General features: G+C 45.4%; 1 protein-coding gene across 2 annotated transcripts in view; it reads right to left on the reverse strand.

Annotated features, from left to right (window-relative positions):
- LOC308575781 (transmembrane protein 132D-like) overlaps positions 1 to 17613 on the reverse strand; it is a 465450-nt gene extending 447837 nt beyond the window's left edge. For both annotated transcript variants that reach the window (XM_081174743.1, XM_081174742.1), the window contains exon 1: positions 16612 to 17613. In XM_081174743.1, the coding sequence (XP_081030869.1) occupies positions 16612 to 16690 (79 nt within the window). In that variant the 5' untranslated portion in view covers positions 16691 to 17613. The remainder of the gene's footprint in view (positions 1 to 16611) is intronic.
- Between the last annotated feature and the right edge of the window lie 423 nt (positions 17614 to 18036).

The raw sequence follows: 18036 nt of genomic DNA on the forward strand, positions 1-18036 counted from the left end.
CTGGAGTCGTCAGCTTAGCCTTTTCACAGTTCAGGCAGGGAAACAATAAGTTCAGCCCTGTCCCAGCCCAACTGAAAGCCTGCTCTAGATTTTGCCCTCCAACCCTAGAGGAATATCAGAGAGGCCCAAATGCCCTTTCTAACATGTCCAGCCTGGAGACATTAGTGAAATTGTTGGTCTCCTCACAACCTCTACCAGCTCCGGAAGGTCTGTGTTTTACACACACACACACACATATATATATGCATGAAAGCCTGAGGTGTTTGTGGATAATGGCAGCCTGCCAAAAGACCAAACTGTCTCATGTAAAAAGGTTGGCTGCATTATTAATAAAGACATTAAATTCCAGCAGGGCTTCTTTTAATGGTGCAGCCACATGTATTCCTCACAAGGAGGAGGGAGGCAAAATAAAGACATCTTTAAGGATCTCGCTTTAGTTCAGCCTCTTCATTTCTTTCCTATTTGTTTAGGTGATCTATCAAAGGCTGTTGGCTGGCTGGATTATTTTTAGCCAGACTGTCTCAGTCCGTGACATCTTTATTTTAAATATTGTTATTCTTGTCCTAGGCTACGTAAGGAAACCTGGCCAAAGCGGAGATACTATCGCAGGGCTGGCTGCGGCTGATGATTAATTTCTGGAAAGAAACAACCATCCCAGGAAACTCCATCCTTTGTCCCTGCTTTCAAATCACAGATGTGTGCACAGACGAGCTGTGGTCCAGGAGTAGAGACATTCTGCACATGCCTCAGGGCAGTAATTTCATTTCTCATATTTGATTATTCCTTCCATTTTAAAACAAAGGGTTGAATCCAACTAGGTTTTGCTCAAAGTAGACCCACTGAAATTGATAGGCCCAAGGCTGCATACTGAGAGCACTATGTTCAGTTTTCTGGATAATTTCCACGTTTTATGTGATCTTTCGCAGAATGTAAAAGACACTCCTGAAAAAAACTAGTAGGACCCTAGCTCTCATTTCCATGTTGTTCACTTCCAGAAAAACCTTGTTAACCCAGAAAATCGTGAGAGTTTTGGAATGTAATTACAATGATGCTTGTTCAGAGGTCTTAATTCCTTAAAGGGAATGTTAGACTCCAGGATAAAAGTGATAGCATTATAATCAGGAAAATTAATCTCAATGCACCCTATGTTAAGCATGGGCATTAATTTCAGTGGGTCCACTCTTGAGTAGATCTGGCATTGGATACAATTCAAATGTTTTCATGGTAACAGATTACTGCTGACTTTCAAGATTAACAAATAGTTTGGGTTGAGTTTCAAAGATGTGGGGGTGAAAAGGGAGGGTAAAACTCCCTGGCAACTGGAAACACTCACAAGTGTAACCAGGGATGGAGGAAACATTGGGTTCACTTTACATTTAAAGGCAAACCTATCGAAACTACCAAAACAATACACAAACTGAAACATAGAACTCAGCTGTCCAGCTGCAAAGAAAACAGGTTTTGAGTGTGTTGTAAAGTGCAATATACAAATGTGACACTAGGTGGTGATGGTGAGCTATGGCAAATTCAATATATATATATATATTTTCAAACTTTTTTTTTTAAAAAAAGCATTTTTAATATGTGTGTAGATTGCACCCTGGTCATCCTTTGAAATTGCCACTTCTCCAAATTTGGCAATGTAGTTCTCCAGCCAAACAGTGTTTACAGAAATGCATAAACTAAGGCAGTGGTGGCCAAACTTGGCCCTCCAGCTGTTTGGGGACTACAGCTCCCATCATCCTTGACCACTGGTCCTGTTAGCTAGGGATGATGGGAGTTGTAGTTCCAAAACAGCTGGAGGGCCAAGCTGCCTGGACTAGGGGAAAGGGTGCTTTTAAAAAAATACATTAAAAATACCTGTGTAAGTGAAAACCACATACAAAAATGTGTTATTAAAAAAATGCAAGCTGAAATGGAAATACAGTGGTACCTCGCAAGACGAATGCCTCGCAAGACAAAAAAACTCGCTAGACGAAAGGTTTTTCCGTTTTCGATTTGCCTCGCAAGACGAAATTTCCCTATGGGCTTGCTTCGCAAGACGAAAACGTCTCGCGGCTTTGTTTCCTTTGTCTAAAAACAAAGACATGTTTTGTTTATAAAGTTAATTTATTTTCCCTTCAATTTTTGAACTGCTCTTTACAGTATGTGTGACTTTAAAGAGCAGTTAATAAACTGTTGTTGTACCAAATTTGGCTTTGTTTGGACTTTTTTTGACCATAGGAACGCATTAATTGATTTTCAATGCATTCCTATGGGATTTCGTGCTTCGCAAGACGAAAAATTCGCTAGACGACAAAAATTGCAGAACGAATTAATTTCGTCTTGCGGGGCACCACTGTATGGAGAACTGAATTTGAGGCTGGAAAAATGAGATACTGGAGATGACAGATTCACTCGTCCCTAACTGTCACCCAGAGTTCTTCCAGGTGGCTACCAAATACCCTCAATCCCAAACCCCTGGTAATAAGGTTACTTTATGTACCATCATTCTGACAGATGTAGGAATCTTGGATAAGTATCCTCAAGGTGGTGTGCATGGTTCATCCCCTCCTCATTTAGTCTCTGCAAGAAGCCTGTGAGGTAGCTTAGGGCTAAGAGGCAGTGAGTGGCCCAAGTTCATCCAACAAGCTTCAGGGTCAAGTAGAGATTTCAACCCTGGTCTCCCAGGTCCTAGTCCAATACTCTAACCACTATACTGCACTGGCTCTCTTAGCTACAGTATAACCTGTGTCCATTTTTTCATTCATCCTTTCAAATGGAAAATAAGGTTAAAAAGCCATTTCGAGCTCTCTTTTTTTTTTTAACCTCTACTTATGATAATTAACACTACTTACGTACTGCAAAACGATCTTTAAAACCCACTTGGTTTTCTCAATTGCCATTAATAATGCAGAAAGCTATATTACACAGCAGGATAAAAACCCAAGTAATTTAACGTAGCACTTTATTTAAAAAAAAAAGCACAACAGCAATGCAGTTCTGGTGCTTCAATCAATCGGCAGCCTTGCTGACATTTCCTGGGACACAGTGACAGACAGCTGCCATCCTCGGTTTCCAGGGTAGAGTCAGACTGATGATAGATGAAGAATGCAGTGCGGGCATGTATTCATCTCTCTCTGTGTGTGTACATGTATGCTTATGTATATAACCAACTCCCATACAAATATATGGGGTGGATGGGGTGTTAGGGGAGGGGTAGTACTGTAGTACCTCTGGTGGTGGACACATGGTACTCCTTCTGGGGGAGTATGTTCATCTTTGGTCCCCACCACGCACTCACCTCTCACCTGTGGCTCTGAAAAGCATGCAACAGCAGCCACATCCCAGGAAACGGCTTTGATTGGCTAGCTAAACCAGGTGAGGGTAGCCGGTGGGTCTCAAACCCTCAGTGAGCTAGGAACTCTGCCTGCATGCAAAGACAGGGTCTGGTGGGTTGAGCAAACAAGACCAATAGTGAGTACAACAGTGAAGAAAGTGGTTTCAGCATATCTTCAGGAGATGAAAAGGCTAAGGAGTCAATCCAGAGGGGAGTTTCTAATATGGTTGGATGGTGCCTTGTACACCTCCTTCTGGCAACTCCTGCCGCCAAGCTGATGCCAAATGTATTGTTTTGCTTTTCTTTGGACCACATCAGCAAGGCTGAGAGGAGGGTCCTGTTTTCTGGACAGCCCAGGACCTCCATCCACGCTGCCCAGGCTTGCACTCTAGGAAGGTAATTTGTTGATAATGCAGCGGTTTGACTTAACCCACAGAGGCGCACTCCATTGTCTCTCGAGATAGACAGACAAACACACACACATACACAAACCCATGCACACGCACTAAGATTATCTTTGGATTCTCTCTCAATACCCTATTTTTTTCTTTTACTCCATAATGCAGCTTTTATTAATACATTAAAGAACAATGCTAGCTGGTGTCAAGAAGGCTGCCACCGCCGAGAAACTAATAAAAAGAAAAGGCAGAGGAATACAAGAGCAATGCGGTGGGAAAATATTAGAAACCAAATTGCATTAAGGATTGGAGCTGACAAATAAAATGGTACGCCGGCAGAACATCTCTCGTTTTAATCTGAATTTATTATTTGGGCCGTGCTCTGCTCTTTGAAGAAACTCTCAGCAGGAAGAGTCTGCTGTAGAGGAAGGGAAGTGGAAGCCTCTCCCCTGGGCCAGAGGTGGGTGCTACTCACTACTCCAGTCGCCTGCCAGCCAGTGGTGGATGGTGCCTGTTGGAACTGGAGCAGCAGAAGGCAGGGAGGCCCAGTATCAGTGATAGGCAGAGCCAGAGCCTCCACCTTTCTCCCTGTGGAGTTCTCTAAGGGCAACACTGAGACCAAGGAAGTGGAAGCTAAAATGCAGTCCCACCCTCTGGACTGGTGGTCAGTAGGAAGACAGGTAGGTTGGGCCTGGCTGAGAGCAGACTGGGATTGGTGGGGAAGTGCCCCTTTCTCCCTAACTGACCAACCTCCACCAATGCCATCCTGCACCAACTGCTTATCCCAAAGGCAGAAGAGGTGTGTGAATATAACGTGCCTGCTGGGGGAAAGGGAACTGGCAGCAAACTCAACAGTGATGAGGCGTGGCATATGGCAGCCTTTGCAAACTGGTGCCCTCTAGCTGACTGGAAGGACAGATCCTGAAGCTGAGGCTCCAATACTTTGGCCACATCACGAGAAGAGAAGACTCCCTGGAAAAGACCCTGATGTTGGGAAAGATGGAGGGCACAAGTAATGATAATAATAATTTATTATTTATACCCCACCCATCTGGCTGGGTTTCCCCAGCCACTCTGGGCGGCTTCCAACAAAACACTAAAATACAATAATCTATTAAACATTAAAAGCTTCCCTAAACAGGACTGCCTTCAGATGTCTTCTAAAATTTTGGTAGTTATTTTTCTCTTTGACATCAGGTGGGAGGGCATTCCACAGGGCGGGCGCCAGGTGGTGAATGGCAGGAATGGGGCCCTTAGGCATTCACGCAGGGGAGTTCTCCTGGGCAGCAGCAGCAGTCCTTATGAGGCCTGTGGCCCCGCCCTGGGCCAGGTGGTGAGTGGCAGGAGCCCTTAGGCACTCATGCAGGGAGAAGGGGGCGACAGAGGATGAGATGGTTGGACAGTGTTCTCAAAGCTATGAACATGAGTTTGACCAAGCTGCGGGAGGCAGTGGAAGACAGGAGTGCCTGGTGTGCTCTGGTCCATGGGGTCACAAAGAGTCAGACATGACTAAATGACTAAACAAGCTGACTGCTGGACTCCCAGTCAAGAAGGGCCAAGAGTCAGAGATAATGGGAACTGTTGTCCAATGACATTGAGACAGTACTAGATTGTGGAAGGCTGCTTTGGAGCCTCGGCCCTTCACCCTTCATTACTTTGTCAAAGTGAACTAGCTGGCAATGGACCCTCGCATTTGGTTGCAGGGAAAGGCTGGACCAGGTGCTTAATGGATTCAGGAAGGAATCTGAGAGCTCAGGAGTGTTAACTAAAGCAAAACCTGATGTCTTACAGGAGAGCTTGACAATACCTCTCCGGCCAAGGGACGAACCTGGGAGTATCTGTTGGATTTTCAAACCCAAAATAATTAACCAAAGAAGCAGCAGAGCAGCAAAATACCGGCTTGTTGCAACCCTAGCAGTTAGGATACACCTCTTGACCAAATGGGTGTGATAAAATAGACGCAAAAGTTATCTTTTAGTGGTACAGCACATCCCTACTGCATGTAGGAGGTCCCTGATTCAATTCCTGGCATCTCCAGATAGGGCCCTCTGCTTTAAATTTTGAAGAGCTGCTGCCAATCAGAGTAGACCAGGGGTGGGAACCTTTCTCAGGCTGAGGGCCGCATCCCCTTCTAGGCAACCTCCCAAGGGCCACATGCCAATAGTGGGTGGGGTCTGGGGCAAAAGTGGGCAGGGCACCAGGTCAGAAAGTTGCCTTTGTACAGTAGACCCAGAGAAGCAAGAGGCATCATCAGACTGCAAGGACACATCCCAAATGAACAGTTGGGGGTATGAAACACGGGGAGTATGTGAGGCCTGGAGAGAGTTCTGAGGAGCAGAGAGAGACCTGGAATGGCTACATTCAGCCCCCTGACTAATGGCTCTGCACCCCTGGAAGAGACTGTACCACTACACTATAGACCAAGTATGGGAAACCTCCAGATGCTGCTGCACCACAACTCCCATCAGCCCCGGAAAGCATGAATGATGGCCTGGGGTGATGGGAAATGTAGTTCAGCAGCTTCTGGAGGGTTGACGATTCCTCACACCTTCCGCACAACAACAGAGTGATTTGGTATAAAGCAGCTTTTCTCAGTACCTTGAAAGAGTGATAGCTAGAATAGAAACCTATGGGGTTTCAGTATAGATCATTTTTACCCACAGCTCCTTTCCTTCCAGCCTAAAATTCATTTTTATTTTTATTTCTTTGCCATACATGTCTTATCGCTCTCCTAAGGGAGAGGCAATTTTAGCAGGCGCTGTTTGTCAGGCAAGGGGGAGAAAACCTACTTCTGCAACGTTTCTGTCTTCTGTGCAGTTTTTAAAGAGGAAACAAGGTAAAGGAGATTCATTTTTCAAGCTGTAGTTTCTTGGGTTTCTTTCCTATTCCTTCACAACACACACACACACTTTGGAAAGGAAAAACAGGACTGTGGCACTGGTGCAATACAGGGGTAGACAAATAAGCATGTGTGACAATTTTGAAATTTTGAATAAGCTGCAAGTGAGTGAGAGGCAGTGAGGTGTAGTGGTTGTGTTGGAATATAACCTGCAAGACCAGGGTTCACATCTGCACAGGTGACATTAGGCCAGTCACCGTCTCACAGCCTGACCTACCTCAGAAGGTTGTTGTGAGGATAATGTAGATGGGGAGAGACCCAAACTCCTTAGAGGAAATATATTGATATAAATGCAATTGATAATACATCCATTCCATCTCAACCATGTGTATTTTAAAATATGTATTTTATGCACCAAATATGTGCATATGCACATATGCATTTCTAAGTGTAGTTTATCCTAAAGCATGTACTGTATTTGCATACTTTACTTTAGCAGAGAATTATATTGCAAAATTCAGAGAAGTGCTAAAGCTAAAAGCTAATAATATTCCGATTTGTGCATTAGTCTGAGAGGTACGGATCAAGTCGGTTTAGATCTGAATTCACAGAAATTTAATCCCCGAAGAACCTCAAGCACAATCCCCTTAGGTGTGAGCCTGACCCACTTATGGCAGAGTCTTCTATATAGTGTCGATCTCCAAGGAATTTTTGGAAAAACAAACAAACCTAGCTGTAATACTATAAGCCACACTAAATCACTACAAGCCTATTACCAGAGAAAGGTGAGCCTGCAATTCTAAATTACAGTGTAGAACATCACTGAACAGAAGCTGTGTAACAGTTATCTAGTCCTTGTTTAAGAAATTGAACTCAAGCATCAGAGCAAAACCTCATTGATCTTAAGTACAGCAGCTTCTGGAAAAAAATTGTAATTTCCCAGAGAATAAAAACTCAGGCTTTGTTTTTAAAAAAGATTTTTAAGTCTCCAGAGGAAATATATCTCAGGGCACGGTCTTCTCAGTGGTGGTGCCACAGTCGATACCCTGCCCTGGGCAAACCCACCAAGAGAGCCATGAAAATAAACAGGCAACACGGTTGATAGTGGAACCTCCAAGATGGCATGCAGACACGGTTCTCCCCTTCCCATCTTATCCCCACAACAATCCTGCAACATAGGCAAGGCTGAGAGACTGACTGCACAAGATGTCCCAGTGAGATTCATGGCTAAGAGGGTATTTGAACCCTTGTCTCCCAGGTCCTAGTCTGCCCTCTGAGCACTACAACACATGGGCTTAAATACTTCAAAGCAAATAAAGATGCCCAAACAGTTCTCTAATGAAAGGTATGAGCACACACCTTAGAAATGCAGCCAACGGTCTCCTGCACAACCTTGCAGAAGTCTTGTTCATCCAGCATCTCATTTTCCAGTATCCCTCTCCCATTGTTCCTCTCTAGTAGTAGGAATTCAGAGAGAAACTCTCTCTAAAAATGGAGGGTCCATTTAGCAGCCATTGATAGACCCATCCAGGAGTTTGCCCTCCTCCCCAACCCCTTTTCAAGGCCATCTAAATCAAGAGTCATCACCACATTTTGTGACAGAGGATTCCATAAATTGGTTTAGAGGGCACACAGAGAGTTATTAGGTGTTCTCTCATTTTTATGCTCTATTATTGCCACCTGGAAGATGTTTTGGGTTGTTGTTTTTTTAACAACAGTGACTTGTCAACCCTAATTCACCCAGCACACCAACACAGACAATGACATCCAGAAGAATTCTGAATTACCACTGCCAGTAAGAGAATGTCCAGTGAGGGTCATCCTTATTATTGGGCAGCATGCGGCAGGCTCCTCAGGCAATGGATGCTTCAGGGGCACGGAGCGCTGGGGAAGCATTGCTGTAGAGGTGAGGGCCCTTTTTCAGCCTGAAGGACAACTTGCGCTTCTGGGCAACCTTCCAAGGCTCACATGCCAGTGGTGGGCCTGACCAGAAGCAAAGGTGAGCAGAGGAGCAAATGCAGATTGTCCCTTTGTACAGCAGCCTGTTTGACACACACCCCATTCTCTACCCTCCATCTAGGCAAGCAAGAGGCATTATCACATTTCGAGGACAAACTAAAAAATACCCTGGGACTGCAAAGCAGGGCCAGTGAGGTGTGTGGCCTCAGAAGAAAGGGCCTGGAAGATCGTATTTGTCCCAGGCTCGTACTTGAAGTTCTCCAATCCTGAGGCAGTGTGAGGCAGCTGCTGCCTCCGACCCTTTCCCCACACCCCAGTTTCCAGCTATTGAAGTAGGATTCAGCTGCCCATCTGGTCATCTTCCACATGTGCAATTCATGGCAGGCATCTTGCCCTTTGCTTTGGGTAGCAACATGTCTTGAACAAGCCCTGCAGCCAGATTTTCTAGAGAGATGCACACTGCAAGAACATCAACATCAACCTGTAGCACAATTTAAATGAACAACTTCAAAAATGAACCTTTTTCTCCAAAAGAGCAACTCATTGCGTGCTGTTCTGTAAACCCTGAATTATTTCAAGGTTGCTTGCAAGTGTATGCAAGCCACCTGCTATTAGCACATTGTGTTGTAGACAGTGCAGAAGGCAAGGAGACACAAAAGACAGGAAAGGAGAAAGAGGTGTTCAAACACAATCCTTGCTTCGGAAGGAGATAATGGAGGGAGGCCTTCAAACTGGAGCATTTCGAAGCATCAACAACAACGCCACACCCAGGCAACACAGAGAGATATTATGCGATTGTCAGAATTACGTTTCCTTCCTTTGACCTTTTTCTCGCTTCAATAGCAATCTAAACTTGTATTTTGCAATAGGAGTTGGCATTTCTTTGTAGTGGGGGATGTGTAGACATATGCAGAACACAGAGTGGATGATAAAGCAAGCTTCAAAAACAACAAACACCCTGCTTATGTTCACGGCACGCCAGGATACAGAAGCCATCTCCTGCCAATCAACAGCATAGAATAATAGAAGTATAGAGTTGGAAGGGAGACCCCCCCAAAGGCCATCTATGCCAATCCCCTGCAATGCAGGAATCATAGTTAAAGACTCCCTGACAAATGGCCATCCAACCTCTGTTTAAAAATCTCTAATGAAGGAGAGCTCACCATCTTCCAAGGGAGTCCATTCCACTGTCAAACAGCTCCTACTGTCAGAAAGTTCTTACTAGTGTTTAGTTGGGATCTCTTTCCTGGTTCTTTGAATGCATTGGTTCAGGTCCAACCATCTGGAGGAGCAGCAGAAAGCAAGCTTGTGCCATCTTCCATTTGACAGCCCTTTAGCTATCTGAAGATGATTATTGTTATGTACTGAAGTTCTCACCCTGGGCCAGCAGGGGGATACTGTAGATAGTTATGCAAATAAGGGATTGAAAGTGACGTTCAGTGATTGGATAGTTTTAGAAAATTGTTACAGTTACGTTGTACTGGAGCTCTATATAAGCAGGCTGACTGAACCCTTCAGTTCAGTTCTGTTCTGGCCTCTGAATAAACAAGAGCTGTTTGAAGAATCACTGTGTCGTCTGATATGTTCACCCACAACTTAACTATTATCATATCTCTTCTCAGTCTCCCTTTTCTCCAGGCTAAATATACCCAACTCCCTCAACCGTTCGTCATAAGACTTGGTTTCCAGATCCCTGATCATCTTGGTTACCCTCCTCTGCAGATGTTCCAACTTGTCAATATCCTTAAACTGTGGTGCCGAGAACTGGACACAGGACTCCAGCTGAGGGCTAACCAAGGAAGATTACAGTGGTTCTATTACTTCGCTTGCATACTCAATTGCCCCAAATTAATTGGGTGGGACATCGCAAATTCACAGAAGCTGCCTCAGTGATGTCCTGATTTTTCTACCTCCAGGTCGGTTGGGGCAGCCTCCACCATAGGCTCCACCGCCATTGTGGCTCTCTGTTGCTGCCATGTTCGCAGAAGCGGGCACAACACATCTGGAACCCACTTCCTGATGCAGGCACCTCACTTGCAGCAGCTGCGGCAAGGCCGGGCAGGCTGCAAGAAGGATGAGGCCTAGCTATGGCAACAGTGGAGAAAGAGCTGGCAGAGGGACAGATACAGTGGCTGCGATGCAAAGATCGAGCAGGTGGGGAGAGCATGTGGTTAAGGTAGGAAGCAGAAGAAAGAGTTTGTGGTTCGGGTGGGGGGCAGGAGAAAAGGTGTGCAGTTTGGGCGGGGGGGGGGGGAAGAAAGAGTGCACGGATGTCCCACTTTCCCAACCCAAAAAGTTGGACAGTATGAAGACCCAAGGATTACAAATTTGATTAAGGTGAAATTTGGAGCTTTGGGGACATTTGGACTTGAAAGGAATAAGAAACAAGATTTGGGCTCCACTTTTAAGTATGGAGGTCTGGCTGGAAGAAACATTGTCCCTATCGGGCCAGAGCGTCTCCGAGATCTGGTGTTTAATACCAAGGACTATCAAAAAAACCGGCAGAGAGGAACTGAGAGAGAATTGAGAGCCTCGGATGTGAGATCTCCAGGCTGATAGTAGATTAAGACTGATGGACATTTGTTGGGGATTGAAACTGGGAAAGGGGACGGGGTGGGGTTTGGGGATCCAAAGGGTGCATAATTATAATCCATCTTTTTTCTTTTTATTCTGCTTTGTTACTAGTATGAAAAGTGGGGAATTCGTGGAAGGGAATTAGGGTTGACTTTAGAAAAAGGATTTAAGATTTAAGAATGAACATTGATGCATAAATTTTGATGTTGTAAAAATGGTCTTTTAAATTGAACTAAATATAAAAAGGTTAAAAATGGGGGATAAGAACTTGTTGAATTAACAATTTGAATTGGAATATAAGAAGGGGAGGAGTGGGGAAGTCAGAGAAATATGTTATAGAAAAAGAAGGGTTCTAAACTGTATATGTTTTCTTTTTTTGGTTTTTCTTTTTGGGTTTTTTTGAAATGGAAAATTCTTAATAAACATCTATTTAAAAAAAAAAAAGTTGGACGGTATGACCAAGTGTGGTCTGACGAAGACAGAATAGAGTGGAACTACAGTGGTACCTCGGGTTACATACACTTCAGGTTACAGACTCTGCTAACCCAGAAATATTACCTTGGGTTAAGAACTTTGCTTCAGGATGAGAACAGAAAATGTGCAGCGGCGGCGCAGCAGCAGCAGGAGGCCCCATTAGCTAAAGTGGTGCTTCAGGTTAAGAACAGTTTCAGGTTAAGAACAGATCTCCAGAACGAATTAAGTTCTTAACCTGAGGTACCACTGTATTACTTCCCTTGATCTGGATACAGTCATACCTCATGTTGCATCCGCTTTAGGTTACGTGTTTTCAAGTTGTGTCCCGTGGCACCCCGGAAGTACTGGAATGGTTACTTCCAGGTTTTCCTGTCTAGGCACAGCATGCATTAATATTCAAAGATTGCAATAGCAACATACAAAAAGTCCATTTGGCTCAGAACTCTGCTTTCCAAAACGGCCAATCAAATGCCTCCAAGAAGCCCACAAGCAGTGTGCAATGGTGAATGGCTACACGGAGGATCCTTTTAGCAATGGGTAGGCCTTAATTTGTCCAACGCCCTTTAAAGCCATCTAAACCAGTAAACAAGCCCTTCACTCATCGCTACCTCAAAAGCCAATGGGGGCTAGTTTAGACATTGAGCCAACAGTCGGCTGGCAGATCTCCCCATGCAACAAGAAAACCAGAATATCTGGGCTCAAATACTCTCATTGATACGGCTATTTCATATGTGCAGGGAGAAAGACTGGTAGGAGACATTTTACTGCCTGAGGCACAACAGCAAAGTCAATAAGGCTAGCCAAGATGTTTTGACACCTGGGGCAGAAGGATTCCACAGCCATCTCTCCCTGTGAGTAAAATTTCAATAATACTTTAAATAACCAACACCTAGCTGCCCTTTCATGCTAGACAGCTGATACTGGGTGCATAGGAGCCAAATCCCAGGAGCCAAGCTCCCTTCAGCTCCCCAATAAAAATATCTGATAAAATATTTGAGGATGCCGGGGGACCCCAAAGTTAATGGGCATTTCCATTCAAATGGTGTGTGTGCCATGTTATGTGATCAGTTATACAGGATGGAGCTTGCCTGCTACGCCCCCCCCCCCCAATATTTTATTCAAGTTGGCACTGTTGACTGGGTATCACATTCTGTCTAATGGTAGGACTGGCCTAGGAAGGGATCCCTTCTTTTCACGTGAGTGGGTATTCAAACATGGCATCCCTACCATACAGTCTTGGTAGCCATAATAATAATAATAATAATAATAATAATAATAATAATAATAATAATAATAATTTATTATTTATACCCCGCTCCCAATCAAGTGTTAAAAACAATACAGCATTAAATATTAAAAACTTCCCTAAACAGGGCTGCCTTCAGATGTCTTTTTTAAAATAGGATAGCTGCTTATTTCCTTGACAACTGATGGGAGGGCGTTCCACAGGGCGGGCGCCACTACCGAGAAGGCCCTCTGTCTGCTCCCCGTAACCTCACTTCTCACAATGAGGGAACTGTCGGAAGGCCCTCAGCGCTGGATCTCAGTGTCTGGGTGGAACAATGGGGGTAGAGACGCTCCTTCAGATATAAAGGACCAAGGCCGTTTAGAGCTTTAAAGGTCAGCACCAACACTTTGAACTGTGCTCGGAAACTGGGAGCCAGTGCAGATCTCTCAGGGCCGGTGTTATATGGTCCCGGCGGCCACTCCCAGTCACCAGTCTAGCTGCCACATTCTGGATTAATTGCAGTTTCTGAGGCACCTTCACCGTCACAGCCCCACATAGAGCACATTGCAGTAGTCCAAGCAGGAGATAACTAGAGCATGCACCACTCTGGCGAGACAGTCTGTGGGCAGGTAGGGTCTCAGCCTGTGTACCAGATGGAGTTGGTAGACAGGTGCCCTGGACACAGAATTGACCTGCGCCTCCATGGACAGCTGGGAGTCCAAAATGACTCCCAGGCTGCGCACCTGCTCCTTCAGGGGCACAGTTACCCCATTCAGGACCAGGGAGTTCCCCACACCCGGCCACCCCCTGTCCTCCATAAACAGTACTTCTATCTTGTCAGGATTCAACCTCAATCTGTTAGCTGCCATCCATCCTCCAACCGCCTCCAGACACTCACACAATACTGTTGATTGGATGAAGTGACCCCAAGGCACACAGAGTTAGGGTAGTGAATTTATGTTAATCTGATGGTGCAGAAACCATTTCAAAACAACACGTGAAGCTCTGGACATAATGGGAAGAGTCTCATGCTGCAAGAAAAGCTCCTCCCCTTGAACAGAATTAACCCTGGTGACACATGGCCTGCGGAGTACGGCTACCAATCAATATTTTGCGGATGGGATTCCTGCACATACTAGGAATGTAGGTTTGTGCAATTAAAGTAGATGAAAGCACTCTGCTGCTCTGGTGTAACAAATCCACTGCAGGGAGGGAGATAACAAGATTTTTTTTGCAGTTAGGTAAGTGATGAGAAAATGCCCTGAAAAGTATGGGGTGAACGAACGATTAATGGGAAGTCGCATTACCACCATGTAAACAAATGTAGATTAAATCAGGATGAGTTCCGTACTCGTTGAGGTATAACGTCTCTGCAAATAAATTGGCACAAATGTGCAATAAAGACTGGGTACAGTCTAACCTTCCTCAGAGGTTTATGCAAGCAAATGAAGATGAATGCTCAATAAATAGGTCATCAGGGGGAGGCAAAAAATGCAAATCCAGGCCCAGAAGTGGCAATATTCATATACTGAATGTGAAGCTGCCTTATACAGGGTCAAACTAATGGTCCACCCTGCTCAGTACTGTCTACACTGTTTGGCAGTGTCTTTCCAGGAATTCAGGAAGAGTCATTCCTAGTCCTGCATCGAGATGCTAGGAATTGACCCAGGGACCTTGTCTTGCAAAGAAGATGCTCTGCCACTGAGCTACAGCCCCCTTTCCACACATTATTCTGACCCGTTCAGGCTGCAAATAGGGCTTGCATTTTAATAATAATAATATACACATACCTCCCTGTCATCGTTGTGTCATTGCTTATATTTATTATTTCTTGTTGCTAGGCCTGCTTATTATTATGAAATGCTTTGTTCCCTTTGATGTTTTGAACTCATGCTTTATGTATGTGTTACATGGTGTCGAGGGCAACCTAATGGCACTGCAGATGTTGGTAGGATTTGTGGTCCAGCAACATCTGGAGGGCATAAGGGTTGGGGCGGCTGGCCTAAAGGCCCGTTATCATATTTCCAAGACACCTCATACAAAGCTACAACTACGTATAGGAACCCCACACATCTGGGCCAAAGGCTTAGCCTCATCCTCTACATGCAAGGAGTTTACATAGGGGTGGAATGTTAAAGATATCCCATATTTCACCCCCACCTGCAGTTGAATATAGGAAGCTGCCATATATATGGGTCCATTTAGCCCAGTATTGTCAACACTGACTGGCAACAACTCTCCAGGGTTTCAGACAGGGGGTCCTTTCTAGGCCTCCCTGGTGATTGCTCCTGGGACGTTTTGCCTTGTCACTGAGCTATGACCCTTCTCCAGCTGAAGCTTGTAGACCCCACTGGACTGACAAAGATTTTACCCTGAATACCTCCTATCTACTAACAGGTGTACTCTGCAAAGGTGGAATGTCTGTGCTCGGAGCACATGAACAGAAACAGCAATGGCCAGTATTTCTTGTGTAACAGAAACAGAAACAGAAACAAGGCTTTTCTACTTCTTCCACATGCAACAGGGCGAAAAGTAAAGCAAGGAAGAGCTGTGAAGGCAGAAATCTCCGTATTCCTTTTCTTCAATTCCCCAGGTCTCTCTGTAGCTTTTCAACACGCACTTCCTCATTTCATAGGCACCTTATTCCCAAAGCTGGTACTACAACAGGAGATCAGGGCCAACCCAGGGACAGGCGTCAATTCCACTGCCACATGCTATAATTTTTGGCCAACACTTTTGATGCATCATAGGCAAAAAAAGGAAGAACTATTACAGCTTTAAGCAGCACCCTAAACAAAAGCTAACCGAAGCCATGTCCCTTCATGAGGACTGGCTGCATGTACAGGACAAGCTGGTGAAACTACTCTATTGTCCAGTTCACAAAGTAGATGGGAATGTCTTCCTTCCCCTTTAAACCTCCAGCCTAATGAAACATCTCGCAAGAGGTGCCTTCAGTTACCCACTCCCCGGAAGAAGCATAAACCCCTCTTCCACAGTTTTATAAGCAACCCCACTGAATTGCTCCACCACCATAGATCCCTACATTTTGAGATGTTCATCTGAGCATTCCTTACTTTGATGTAGCCATTGTTGAGTGTTTTGTTGTTTTAAAAGAGAAAATAAATGCAAAAATGTGTCAGAATGTTTGCATGCATGGACACTGGGTAGCAGGTTCTCAGCTTCCTCATCAACATTATTCCAAGGCCATTGCTAGGATGAATCACCCACTACAGAGTTTCTGCTTTTCATAGTAAAACTTTGCCCAATGCGCTGTGATGCCACCCATCCGACCTTACAGAATAAATGAATAATCAAATACACACCCCCGGGTGACTCTTTCCCATTGACATCCGATTCTGCTGGAACAGAGGAAGCCTGGCTCTGTCATTAGCCATGTCTCTATCATGAGATCTGGGGAGCATCTTTTTTATGTGATTTCTCAGGAATGGAACATAGATCTCATTTGTAGCCGCTTAAAAAGGTGCTGTAAAACCCCAGTTAATCTCTCTCTCTCTCTTTCACACACACACACACATTTGAATATCTAGCCAGAGTGCTAATCAATATTATCTTAGGCAGGATTTAAAGATTAATAAATTGTCAGTGCGAATCCCAGTGAGTGGGGCAGATCTTCCCTGACATTTAAATTAAAAGAAAGATCAGGGCTCCCCGCTTCCCATTCACAAATCTTACAGCCGCTCCCCACAAACTCCCAGGAACAGCCTCTTGAGAAGTGGGGGGTGGGGGGAGGATGGAGTGGAGAATCCCAGGCTCAGGAAAGCAGAGAAAGTTAAGAAAGATAAGCTTAATTGCTTCTTACCTTTGGAGAGCACCACCGCCAGGCTAAAGAGCAGAAGCCAGACCACCCGAGGCACCTTGCCCTGCCCAGGGGTCCCCATGGTGGGCTGCAGAAGAGAACTTAGATCCTTGCCACAAGGACTTCGCGATCAAAACAAATCCGGCTCCTGGCCATTTTTAACCCCTCTCACCCCTCCCGGGAAGAAAAGGAAGAAGAAGAGGTGGGGAGTGGAGAAGGTCATCTGCAGATCTTCAGACACATTTTCTCTCCAGCAAAGACTTGGCAGGTGGGGTGCCTTCCGTTGCCTGTCCTTACGAAAACTAGATTTTCATGTTTTTCAAAAAAGCATTTCCTCAATAACAAGGAATTTTAAATAACAGAAATAACATCTCCTGGGTTTGCATCATGGTGATCCGAGGTTGGGGGGTGGGAGAGAGAGAGGGAGCGCCGATCTCCATAGAAATAAACGCAAGCCGAGAGATCTAGGAGTAACGAGATGGAGGAGGCGAGGAAGAGGCGGGAGAGAGAGAGAAGGGAAGGCGATAGCTAATTCATTTCTGCAAACCGAGGTTTGGACGCGGGACGTTTAAGCAGAAGAACGCGCTTTTGCAGCGGGGAAATTGACAAGGCTTGGGGTGGAATTGATCGGGAGGAGGGAGGCAAAGGCTGCCTCCCAACACAGATCCGCTTGGCATTTTGTTTGGCGGCTGAAATTTCTTCTTCCTTTTTTTTAACAGATCCTGGGGAGGGTGGGGGAGGGATGCGGAGCGCAGCGCAGTGGGGAGGGAGAAGCGCTAAAGTTTGCCTTTCGGTGGCTCGTTGCGCCCGGGAGAGGAGAAGGAGTCAGAGAGACACACGGCGCTGAAGAACGAAAAGGAAGGGAGGGGAGGGAATCAACTGATGGTTTTCCTTTCACTTAAACACGCACGCACAAACAAGGCGCTCTCTCTACAGTCCTCATTCACTTCTTGGGGTGGAGGGGAGAGGTTGGCGGGGGTGGGAGGAGGCGGAGCGGAGCAGGACCTCATCGCAAAAGAAGCACCCTGGCTCTTCTCTGGACGCTGAGCCCGGAGACGAGAGATCACCGCTGGCTGGAGAAAGAGAGGCTGCCAACCGAGAAGGGTTAGAGAGGGGGCTCTGTTGCTGTTGGTTTGCTTTTGCTTCCTCCACCCCTCCGCTCGCCTATTTTGTTTTGGCAATGCAATTTAAAATAAACAGTAAATTCCTGCCCGATCTGCAAGGGAGGTGGGGAAGGAAATAAAATTTTAGTTACATGGTGTCGTTTCTGATCCTGTCCTCACCAGCGCACATGGGAGAGAGGGGAAAGGAGAGGGGGGAAACAGAAGCTTTTATTTTAATTTGTTTTTTTAAACCCACCAGTAAAAAGAGGGAATTAAATAAACGCATCTTCCTTTTATCTTCAGCTTACCCGCCCCCCCTTAGGCA

The sequence above is a fragment of the Podarcis bocagei genome, assembly GCF_964188305.1.
Source record: "Podarcis bocagei genome assembly, chromosome: 16".
NCBI classification, from domain to species: domain Eukaryota; kingdom Metazoa; phylum Chordata; class Lepidosauria; order Squamata; family Lacertidae; genus Podarcis; species Podarcis bocagei.